Source organism: Hemibagrus wyckioides, linkage group LG19, assembly GCF_019097595.1.
Source record: "Hemibagrus wyckioides isolate EC202008001 linkage group LG19, SWU_Hwy_1.0, whole genome shotgun sequence".
In the NCBI taxonomy this organism is placed as follows: domain Eukaryota; kingdom Metazoa; phylum Chordata; class Actinopteri; order Siluriformes; family Bagridae; genus Hemibagrus; species Hemibagrus wyckioides.
The window spans coordinates 19,779,796-19,792,500 of NC_080728.1; the positions used below are offsets into that span (position 1 = coordinate 19,779,796).

Consider the following 12,705-nt stretch of genomic DNA (forward strand, 5'->3'; position numbering starts at 1 on the left):
TACAGTCTGATACAGTGATACAGTGATACAGTCTGATACAGTGATACAGTCTGATACAGTGGTACAGTCTGATACCGTCTGATACAGTGATACAGTCTGATTCAGTGATACAGTCTGATTCAGTGATACAGTGGTACAGTCTGATACCGTCTGATACAGTGATACAGTCTGATACAGTGATACAGTGTGATACAGTGATACAGTCTGACACAGTGATACAGTCTGATTCAGTGATACAGTCTGATACAGTGATACAGTGTGATTCAGTGATACAGTCTGACACAGTGATACAGTCTGATACAGTGATACAGTGTGATACAGTGATACAGTCTGACACAGTGATACAGTCTGATACAGTGATACAGTGTGATACAGTGATACAGTGATACAGTGTGATACAGTGATACAGTCTGATACAGTGATACAGTCTGACACAGTGATACAGTCTGATTCAGTGATACAGTCTGATACAGTGATACAGTGATACAATTGATACAGTCTGATACAGTCTGATACAGTTATACAGTGATTCAGTCTGATACAGTGATACAGTGATACAGTCTGATACAGTTATACAATTGATGCAGTCTGATACAGTGATACAGTCTGATACAGTTATACAATTGATACCGTCTGATACAGTGATACAGTGATTCAGTCTGATACAGTGATACAGTGATACAGTCTGATACAGTGATACAGTCTGATACAGTGATACAGTCTGATACAGTCTGATACCGTCTGATACAGTGATACAGTCTGATAAAGTCATACAGTCTGATACAGTGATACAGTCTGATACAGTTATACAATTGATACAGTCTGATACAGTCTGATACAGTCTGATACAGTGATACAGTGATTCAGTCTGATACAGTGATACAGTGATACAGTCTGATACAGTGATACAGTCTGATACAGTCTGATACCGTCTGATACAGTGATACAGTCTGATACAGTGATACAGTCTGATACAGTGGTACAGTCTGATACCGTCTGATACAGTGATACAGTCTGATTCAGTGATACAGTCTGATTCAGTGATACAGTGGTACAGTCTGATACAGTGATACAGTGTGATACAGTGATACAGTCTGATACAGTGATACAGTGTGATACAGTGATACAGTCTGATACAGTGATACAGTGTGATACAGTGATACAGTCTGATACAGTGATACAGTGTGATACAGTGATACAGTGATACAGTGTGATACAGTGATACAGTCTGACACAGTGATACAGTCTGATTCAGTGATACAGTCTGATACAGTGATACAGTGTGATTCAGTGATACAGTGATACAGTGATACAGTCTGACACAGTGATACAGTCTGATTCAGTGATACAGTCTGATACAGTGATACAGTGTGATTCAGTGATACAGTGATACAGTGTGATTCAGTGATACACTCTGATACAGTGATACACTCTGATACAGTGATACAGTCTGATACAGTGATACAGTCTGATACAGTTATACAATTGATGCAGTCTGATACAGTGATACAGTCTGATACAGTCTGATACAGTGATACAGTCTGATACAGTCTGATACAGTTATACAATTGATGCAGTCTGATACAGTGATACAGTCTGATACAGTCTGATACAGTGATACAATTGATACAGTCTGATACAGTTATACAGTCTGATACCGTCTGATACAGTGATACAATTGATACAGTCTGATACAGTTATACAGTCTGATACAGTCTGATACAGTGATACAATTGATACAGTCTGATACAGTCTGATACAGTTATACAATTGATGCAGTCTGATACAGTGATACAGTCTGATACAGTCTGATACAGTGATACAATTGATACAGTCTGATACAGTTATACAATTGATGCAGTCTGATACAGTCTGATACAGTGATACAATTGATACAGTCTGATACAGTCTGATACAGTGATACAATTGATACAGTCTGATACAGTCTGATACAGTGATACAATTGATACAGTCTGATACAGTTATACAATTGATGCAGTCTGATACAGTCTGATACAGTGATACAATTGATACAGTCTGATACAGTCTGATACAGTGATACAGTGATTCAGTCTGATACAGTGATACAGTGATACAGTCTGATACAGTGATACAGTGATACAGTCTGATACAGTGATACAGTCTGATACAGTCTGATACAGTGATACAGTGATACAGTCTGATACAGTGATACAGTGATACAGTCTGATACAGTGATACAGTCTGATACAGTCTGATACCGTCTGATACAGTGATACAGTCTGATAAAGTCATACAGTCTGATACAGTGATACAGTGATACAGTCTGATACAGTGATACAGTCTGATACAGTGGTACAGTCTGATACCGTCTGATACAGTGATACAGTCTGACACAGTGATACAGTCTGATACAGTGGTACAGTCTGATACCGTCTGATACAGTGATACAGTCTGACACAGTGATACAGTCTGATACAGTGATACAGTGTGATTCAGTGATACAGTGATACAGTGTGATTCAGTGATACAGTGATACAGTGTGATACAGTGATACACTCTAATACCGTCTGATACAGTGATATAGTCTTACTGTCTGATACAGTGATATAGTCTGATGCAGATGAACAGTCTGATGCAGTCTGATACAGTGATACAGTCTGATTCAGTCTGATGCAGAGGAACAGTCTGATACAGTCTGATACTGAGCTCTACAGAGTAACTCTGGTCTGTTTGTGAGTTTTTTCTTCCTCTTCTTCCTCAGACGCTGCATCTGCTCCAAACCTCTTCTCTCCTGTTTAACCTGACACGCTGTGATTTAAAGTATAATTGCTCGTTTTCTTGAAGTTCCTCTGAGTTTTCTACTCTGTATTCAAGGAAGCAAAACCAAGCTGCCGACAAGCAGAAGAGCAACTTGTCAGAAATCCACCTGCATGCAGCGAGGTGTGTGTTTTTATGACAACATCCACACCATCGGATCTCATCAAACCATCAGGCGTCAGCCGCGTTTCTCCTAACGAGGTGTTTTAGCGAAGCCGCCGTCTGCCTCTCTGTCACACCGAACCCTGAACCAGATCCTGAGACAATCTCTCACTGCTAATCAGCTCTCGCTTTTTCACCATTATTACTGGCACATGATAAAGTGATACATAATATAAAGCATCATTTAGACTCAATGTAATGTCCAGATGGAGGAAATCCACCACAGAGTGACCACTCTCTCTCCCTCTCTCTCTCTCTCTCTCTCTCTCTCTCTGTCTCTCTCTCTCTCTCTCTCTTTCTCTTTCCAAATCCATTTACACTCTGTTTGGCCAAGTGCCTGTATGGGAAGTAGCATAAAATGGAGAAATTAGCTAGCTGTGTGTGTGTGTGTGTGTGTGTGTAGGTGTAGGTTATTGTCTGGTTATTAATCATCGCTAAAAAAAAACCCTCCATCTGGTGAAGCTGCTTTTCTCCTGAAGCTGATTTCAGGTGATTTTGTTTCATATTAATGATCATAAATGTCCAAAAGATTTCAGATCAAACTCTAAAGCTGTGGAAATTTTAACACACACACACACACACACACACAGACACACACACACACACACACACACACACATATCCCTACAGGATTCAGTAAGCGGAATATTTAAGGGTGTTATGGATGTGGATTATTATAACTGATGTAATCACCAACATTTTACACTGAACTAAACATCACCACTTCCACTGTTCCACACAGCTGTGCAGCAGAGCTCATTTAATATACAAATATATAGTAATAACACATTTATAAATATATAATAATAAATATATAAATGTGTGAGTGTTGTGTGAGTGTTGTTTGAGTTTTGTGTAAGTGTTGTGAGAGTGTTTTGTGAGTGTTGTGTGAGTGTTGTTTGAGTTTTGTGTAAGTGTTGTGAGTGTTTTGTGAGTGTTTTGTGAATGTTGTGTGAATGTGAGTGTTGTGTGAGTGTTGTGTGTGTTGTGTGAGTGTTGTGAGAGTGTTGTGTGAGTATGAGTGTTGTGTGAGTGTTTTGTGAGTTTTGTGTGAGTGTTTTGTGAGTGTTGTGTGAGTGTTGTTTGAGTTTTGTGTAAGTGTTGTGTGAGTGTTGTGAGAGTGTTGTGTGAGTGTGAGTGTTGTGTGAGTGTTGTGAGAGTGTTGTGAGAGTGTTGTGAGAGTGTTGTGTGTGTTGTGTGAGTGTTATTTTGAGTGTGAGTGTTGTGTGAGTGTTGTGTGAGTGTTGTGTGAGTGTTGTGAGTGTTGTGTGTGTGAGTGTTGTGAGAGTGTTGTGTGAGTGTTGTGTGAGTGTTGTTCGAGTGTTGTGTAAATGTGTGAGAGTTGTGTGAGAGTGTTGTGTGAGTGTTGTGAGAGAGTTGTGTAAGTGATGTGTGAGTGTTGTGTGAGTGCAAGTGAGTGTTGTGCGAGTCTTGTGTGAGCATTGTGAGAGTGTTGTGTGAGTGTTGTGAGGAAGTTGTATAAGTGTTGTGTGAGTGTTGTGTGAGTGTGAGTGTTTTGAGAGAGTTGTGTGAGTGTTGTGTGAGTGTTGTTTGAGTTTTGTGTAAGTGTTGTGAGTGTTTTGTGAGTGTTTTGTGAATGTTGTGTGAAGGTGAGTGTTGTGTGAGTGTTGTGTGTGTTGTGTGAGTGTTGTGAGAGTGTTGTGAGAGTATGAGTGTTGTGTGAGTGTTTTGTGAGTTTTGTGTGAGTGTTTTGTGAGTGTTGTGTGAGTGTTGTTTGAGTTTTGTGTAAGTGTTGTGTGAGTGTTGTGAGAGTGTTGTGTGAGTGTGAGTGTTGTGTGAGTGTTGTGAGAGTGTTGTGAGAGTGTTGTGTGTGTTGTGTGAGTGTTATTTTGAGTGTGAGTGTTGTGTGAGTGTTGTGTGAGTGTTGTGTGTGTTGTGAGTGTTGTGTGTGTGAGTGTTGTGAGAGTGTTGTGTGAGTGTTGTGTGAGTGTTGTTCGAGTGTTGTGTAAATGTGTGAGAGTTGTGTGAGAGTGTTGTGTGAGTGTTGTAAGAGAGTTGTGTAAGTGATGTGTGAGTGTTGTGTGAGTGCAAGTGAGTGTTGTGCGAGTCTTGTGTGAGCATTGTGAGAGTGTTGTGTGAGTGTTGTGAGGAAGTTGTATGAGTGTTGTGTGAGTGTGAGTGTTGTGTGAGTGTTGTGTGAGTGTGAGTGTTTTGAGAGAGTTGTGTGAGTGTTGTGTCAGTGTTGTGTGAGTGTGAGTGTTGTGTGAGTGTGAGTGTTGTGTGTTGTGTGTTGTGTGAGTGTTGTGTGAGTGTTGTGTGAGTGTTGTGTGAGTGTTGTGTCACTGTTGTGTGAGTGTTGTGTGAGTGTTGTGTGAGTGTGAGTGTTGTGTGAGTGTTGTGTGAGTGTTGTGTGAGTGTGAGTGTTGTGTGAGTGTTGTGTGAGTGTGAGTGTTGTGTGTTGTGTGTTGTGTGAGTGTTGTGTGAGTGTGAGTGTTGTGTGAGTGTTGTGTGAGTGTGAGTGTTGTGTGAGTGTTGTGTGAGTGTGAGTGTTGTGTGAGTGTTGTGTGAGTGTGAGTGTTGTGTGTTGTGTGTTGTGTGAGTGTTGTGTGAGTGTTGTGTGAGTGTGAGTGTTGTGTGAGTGTTGTGTGAGTGTTGTGTGAGTGTGAGTGTTGTGTGAGTGTTGTGTGAGTGTGAGTGTTGTGTGTTGTGTGTTGTGTCAGTGTTGTGTGAGTGTTGTGTGAGTGTGAGTGTTGTGTGAGTGTTGTGTGAGTGTGAGTGTTGTGTGAGTGTTGTGTGAGTGTTGTGTGAGTGCAGATTCAGCAGAGTTTCTCTCTTTCTCCTGACTGAGGAAGCAGACACGACTCTCTCTCTCTCTCTGCACATGGTCACTGACTCTGAGTCCCTGTTAATTTGTGCGTCTTTGCTGGACGGTGTTACGAGGTCGTTGGGTCAGAGGCGGTCAGATGGACAGCTTTGATATTGTCTTTATGGAGGAGGGAGAGCTGAGAGAGTGGAAATGAATGTGATGACAGTGTGTATGGGCAGATGGACGCTCTTCTAATGGACCTCATTTTACTGCCCACTTAAGTGACTCCTGTGAGAAGAGAATGTGGCTGAGCAGCTGCTTTATCTTTCTCTTCATCTCTCTCTTTCTCTCTCTCTCTCTCTCTCTCTCTCCCTCTGTCCTGCTCTGGTCATTGGTTTGTTGCTCTATTGTGTTCACCTGTTTTGTGTTATATGTATTTACCTGCTCTTTATTTATTTATTTATTTGCTTGTTTGTTTGTTTATTTATTTCTAAAGTCATATATTTACAGTCATCTCTTTAAATATAAACTGCCACGGCTGGGCCCCTGAGCAAGGCCCTTAACCCTCAAATGTTCAATTATATAAAAATGAGATAAATCGCTCTGGATAAGGGCATCTGCTGTAAATGCAGTAAATGTAAATGAGTCAGGAGCCCGGTGCTGGTTGCTATGGGAACCACTGCACAAAGCTTCTTAGTTCTTGCTCCAGATACAGGTATGTGAATTGTGGGCGGGGCTTATTCAGATATTTTGAAGGTGAAGGTGTTTGATGCTCAGTTCTGTAGCTGAAGCAGAAATGTAGTTATAAAGAGTTGGCTTTGGTTTGGTGATGTTTGTTACCTGTTCCCTCTCAGCTCTATTTAAACTCACTGATCTCAGTCTGGACTCCACTGCTGAGATGTTCCTCAAACCTTAAATAAATCACATCATCTGGTCATCACATCTACCAGACCCAAAAGCTCTCCTCCACAAACCAGAGGCCAAGCTGCCAGTGACCTCATCCACCCTCCTGCTTGTCTCAGTCCTAAACTCTGGGGGTAGGTGTGCTCTGGAACTGCCAGTCTGCTGTACAGAAAGATTTAGCATCTCTTTCCTCTGTCCACTCTCTAACTGAGTCCTGGAACACTGCACAGAGGTCAGCTCCAGCGACTGCTCTGTCCTCTGTCTGTGGTTTCTCTCACACTCCATGAGAAACTGGTACAGGTTTACTTTCGGTTCAGAGATGCTGTTTCACATCGCTTTCACTGTTTCATCTCAACATCTCACCCTGTAAAATTCCACACAGTCTCTGATCAAACTTCAGATCTCACATCCCTCTGGTCACCAAGGAGACTCTTTTAAAGAAACAGACATGCTCCTTTCAGCAGTGATTGAAAGACAATCACAAGACTCTCTTATCTCTCTCCTGATGATGGACAATCTCCTGCTCTATGAAGACTCTCCACTGGTGTCCCACAAGGCTCAGTGCTTGGTCCTCTTCTGTTCAGTTGGTGAGGTCGTATCCTCACATGGGTTTTCATACCACTGCTCTACAGATGAACAAACGCTTCCATTTCCATCACCTTTCCTTCCTCAGACACTCAGGTTTTTGTTCAGCAGACATCCTCTGAAACTTGCATCAGACTTATCCTAGCCGAACTGACCCGCTGTTCATCCCAGGTGACTCATCCCCACGTGGACAAATCTCAGATCTCACGCTCTGTCACTGCACACCACCTCGCGGTCAGTCAGCTGTCCTTTTCCTCTCACACTGTTAATCTAACACGCTCATGCTGAGTTCTCCTTCAGAGAAAGATTCGTCCGTGTCTTGTGTTTGTTCATTTTCTACTTCACCTTTTTAGACTGACCTCACTTTCAGTCCCTGCTCTAGTGGACCAGCACATGGACGAATTTATCAATAAAGACTTCAAAGCTCTTCTGTAAGTCGCTCTGGATCATCTGCCAAATGTCATAAATGTAAAAATTCTAGATAGAAACAGAATAAAAATCCTCTCTAACACCATAGTTTCTGTTCCTCTGGACTCTCCCTGGACTCTCCTGTGAAATTTCTCATCTTCCAGGCATGTGGAATCTCACATCTTATAATAAAGCACTAATTTTCTCTGCATGATAAATAAGAAAGTTGTTCCCCAGAATAATAATAATAAGCATCATTTCAGACACGGAGGATGAAAACTGTCCTGAAACAGGAGAAGCCTCCATTCTGAGATGAAGTGATGTTTAAATTTCCCATTACACGATCTCTGTGTGTAAAAGGAAGTGTAGCTGTAGATGTAATTCACCATAAGTAATGACCCCCTACATTAACGCTGCTGTTTCTGTTAGTAATAGAAAGTGGATGATGCGTAACGTGTGTGTGGTCTGTTCTCTCCAACATCATTTCACTCACGTTTTCTATCATTAAAGCACTTAGGAACAGGGCAAGTGACCGTTCAATGGAAAACTGATCCATTTCTGAATCTTACAGAGCGAGACGACAGCTTCCATCACAGAATGTTTCACTGTGTGTGTATGTGTGTGTGTGTCCAGAAACAGAGGTTCCTGACCGACGTGCTTCATGAGGTCATGCTGCTGGACGGTATGGCGACGTCACACCCTGTCTCACAGGAGCTTTTCCAAGTGGCAGACATCCACCGAGTTTTCGACTGGATCTCCTACAAAAAGGTGCTTCTTCCTCCTGCATGTTCCACACATTAAAACCCTGAGCATGCCCGTGTCTCTGCCGAGCTGACCATCAAATACCGTCCAGAACTGATCTGGTCAGCCGTGCTGTGTGTCCACTGATGGAGGGGGGCCAATACTTTTGCAGAGGGCTAGATGGGCTAGAGTCAGAGTGACCTGCTTTCTGTTCGATTCTTTAAAGGAATGTCTGTCTGTCTGTTTGTCTGTCTTTCTTTATTTCTGTCTGTCTCTCTCTCTCTCTCTCTCTCTCTGTCTGTCTCTGTTATCCTTTCCCTTTCTGTCTATCTATCTGTCTCTCTTTCTGTCTTTATATATCTATCCCCCTTTTTGTCGTTCTTTATTTTGTCTATTTCTCTCTCTCTCTCTCTCTCTCTCTCTCTCTCTCTCTCTCTCTGTCTCTCCCAGTCCAGATGTGAGGCAGATGTTTCCTCTTTGTTCTCATTAACAGCTCTTTTTTTCTAGAAGCTTCAGTAGAAGAGCCTCATTAATGTAGTGTTTAATGCTGGTGCTTATTAAAGTGCAGTGTTTCATCTCTCCCTTTCTCCTCTTCGTCTCTCCCTTTCTCCTCTTCTTCTCTCCCTTTCTCCTCTTCTTCTCTCACTTTCTCCTCTTCGTCTCTCACTTTTTCCTCTTCCTCTCTCACGTTCTCCTCTTCGTCTCTCACTTTCTCCTCTTCGTCTCTCATTTTCTCCTCTTCCTGTCTCACGTTCTCCTCTTCGTCTCTCACTTTCTCCTCTTCGTCTCTCATTTTCTCCTCTTCCTGTCTCACTTTCTCCTCTTCGTCTCTCATTTTCTCCTCTTCCTGTCTCACGTTCTCCTCTTCGTCTCTCACTTTCTCCTCTTCGTCTCTCATTTTCTCCTCTTCCTGTCTCACTTTCTCCTCTTCGTCTCTCACTTTTTCCTCTTCCTCTCTCCCTTTCTCCTCTTCTTCTCTCACTTTCTCCTCTTTGTCTCTCACTTTTTCCTCTTCCTCTCTCACGTTCTCCTCTTCGTCTCTCACTTTCTCCTCTTCGTCTCTCTTTTTCTCCTCTTCCTGTCTCACTTTCTCCTCTTCGTCTCTTATTTTCTCCTCTTCCTCTCTCACTCACTTGTCTGCTCCTCTCACTTTCAGCTCATTTCAACCTCATGCTTATGTTTTGACTCGGAGTGAAATCCTCCAAACCCAATCCATAAACACTGGCTGAGTGACAGCAAAGTGGAAGAGATTACTGTAGCAGGAGTGTGTGTGTGTGTGTGTGTCACCTTGGGTTGAGCTGTGTCTAAAGGCAGACAGGTTTATTTTGTCCTCCTGAAATCAGTGCAGGGAAAATAATGAAAAGTCGCTTTGGCAGACTGACCAGGGGTGAAACTGGACCTGATGGTCATCCAGCCTCAGGGCAGCATTCAGAGACAGAGAGAGAGAGAGAGAGAGAGAGAGATTCAGCAGACCAGAACAGACTCTGTCAGTCAGTAATACGCTGCATCTCCACACACATTTCCCAGAGTTCTGTTTTTTGGAGCTGAGGCTGGACCTCGGGGTCACACACACACACACACACAGCTAATGGACCAGGTGTCCTGTACAGTTCATCAGACTGTGAGGGAGGAGCGAGGAGATGAGGAGAGAGAGAGATAGAGAGAGAGCACTTTTCCTGAAAACCCTAAATCACCATTTCCAGCTTCAATAATATTCACACTCAGCATTTCCTCTATCGATGTTCTGTCCATGGTGGAGGTCTCTGGAGCTGTCTGCCTCTCTCTCTCTCTCTCTCTCTCTGTCTCTCTGTCTCTCTGTCTCTCTCTCTCTCTCTCTGTCTCTCTCTCTCTCTCTCTCTCTCAGTTCATTCCTTTAATTAAAACTGACAGCATGTCTAATCTAACATCATATAAATGTCCTGGATGGAAATCAGCAGCAGGAAGTGATGTCATTAAAGTGCCTGAAACATTTACACTCATATTTCCTCTTCAAGGTGAAGGTGTTAGATTAGATACGGAGTCCGATCTGCATGAAGACGCCTACAGGGAACTGATCACACCAGATTCATCTTCCTTTTTTTCTTTTCTCTCAGCTCTTTGTGCCGTTTCTGATCCTCTGTTTTCTGCGAGTGTGTGCAGAAAGTCCATCGTTTGTTTTTCTTTCTCATTCATTTTTCAGTCGAAGCGTGAAAGTCTGATTTGGTTCACATGGTGTAGCGTCCGTCTGCGTGGTCTCTCGTCCTTCACCGCGCTCGCCGATGCTGAAACGCTTTCACACTCAGGCTCTGACTTCTTTAAACTTCATCCTGGAATTTTCTTCTTCATATTGTCCATCTTCAAGCTTCAGCCAATCAGACCTCAGCATCTGCCAGACTGGATTTACGCTGGCTGTGCTGAATGGAAATGAGAAGCGATAACTGGCTCACTGCAGGCTGTTTTCCCTCCAATCTCCTGAATCTGCTTTAGTTCTCCATCTGCTGCTGAAGCTCCAGATGGAAACATTCACCAGTTTTCCTCACTGTCTGTTTTACAGGATTATTTAGTGAAACACCAGTACGGAAACACGGCAAGGGACGACTTGTGGAACTCATTTTCACAGGTGAGATTCATGCTGTAAGAGTGTGTGTGTGTGTGTGGTTTAAGCTCAGGATTTGTAAACTCACACTAATTGGATAGAGACAGAGAGAAAGAGAGTACAGAAATTATTGATCCATCTCCATCTCCTGCAGAAAGATGGTGTGAGCAGCAAGAAGCTTGGCATACACTGTAATACATACACACACACACACACACGCACACACACACACACATGCACACACACACACACACAGTCCTCTGAGAATTCATTACCATCACCAGCCTGAACCTCCTTTTCATTTCCACGGCTGTTAAAACTGAGAAAAAAAGTGAGTGATTTTGAAAAAAACTTTCAAGGTCCTGAATTTTCTGGATAGTAGAAGGTCAGATTTTTAACACATCCATCCTCAACACCTCAACACAGCTGCCTTTAACACGTCCATCTTCAATATGTCTAGCTTCAACATGTCCAGCTTCAACATGTCCAGCTTCAATACGTCCAGCTTCAACATGTTTCAAGATGTCAGCTTCAAAAATTAGAGGTTTTAATGTACAGTTTTAAGTCATAAGTTTAGGTATTAAGACTTGTCATCAGGTAGTCAATCCTTTAACAGTCTGGAAAGTCAGACAATGACTCGCAGCATTAGCCTCGCTAATCTGGTGAAAAAGGTCTTCTTAATGAGATTACCTTCCTCTGGGGAAGTGTGAGATTCATTTACTGCAGCTGCGGGATACTGAAGAGCCGCTAGCGTCTTTTATAAGACAGTGATCATCGTATTATAATAAATTAGATAGCCATGACCTGGGATTTTCTTATCTTAGTGGGTGTTCAGTATATTGAGGAATTTAGCAGCACTAAAGCCCCTGACACACCATCATCTAATGAATATTTATACACACTGCATCTCTTCTTCACAAAATCCACTTTAAAACAATAATCTGCACAAAGCCTGGAGTCAAATCCACCAGTCAGCTCTAAGCCCCACTACATGTTCTTTAGTCAGTTCAGAGCAGCACTGTGACTCCCATTTCAAATCAAATCCATCTGAAAGTCAGAGTTTAGGTGGAGCCGCTGTTCTGACTTTACTCGCCGTCTGCGTCCGAGACGATCTGCAGCTGCCATGTGCCGCATTAAACACGGCAGGACACGTGGACGGATGAGACGGCTGCATTTTCAGCCTGAGACGTTCCACATGAATCACTTGAGAGTCAGAGTCTGGTGTGAATCTCACCGTCAGCCTCTAAAAACTTCTCCTCTCAATATTTACTCCTTCTCCGAAGTCTCGTCTCTTTTTCTTTAGCGTTTCCTGTGGATGATGGACGTCTCTGTGATTGGCCGATCTGCTGGAGTCGATGTTTTCAGTATAAGAGTGACTGCTTTAATTCCTCACAGTCTCACAGCACTGAGGTTTTTACTGCAGATCCTACACACGTCCTGTCACGTCAAATCTGTAACACTATGAGGAGCGTAGTGTGAATTTACACACTGACACGAACATTATAAACTCCTTTGAAGCAGAAAAAGGAGTAACAACCTGTTACTCAGACATTCCTTTAGTGAGCCGATTCTGGTTGCCGTGCCGACGTGGGATCATGTGACCTTAACTCATGGAGTTATAGTCATTGTAATGTAACAGGATGGAGAAGAAGAAGCAGAAGCAAATAATCCTCCATTAGTCACATGAGCCTGATTCACACTGGAGAGGAAATTAGCGTTGTCTTTGGTAATTGTTCCTGACTCTGATCATTAACACCAGCGTTGA

At 42.7% G+C, this 12,705-nt stretch overlaps 1 protein-coding gene across 1 annotated transcript in view; it reads left to right on the forward strand.

Annotated features, from left to right (window-relative positions):
- The first annotated feature begins 7,703 nt into the window (after positions 1-7,703).
- Positions 7,704-12,705, forward strand: part of LOC131369737 (thyrotropin-releasing hormone-degrading ectoenzyme-like) — a 28,343-nt gene continuing 23,341 nt past the window's right edge. Inside the window, exons 1-2 of the mRNA XM_058416579.1 lie at positions 7,704-8,392; positions 10,899-10,964. Coding sequence (XP_058272562.1) covers positions 8,222-8,392; positions 10,899-10,964 — 237 coding nt within the window. The 5' untranslated portion in view covers positions 7,704-8,221. The remainder of the gene's footprint in view (positions 8,393-10,898; positions 10,965-12,705) is intronic.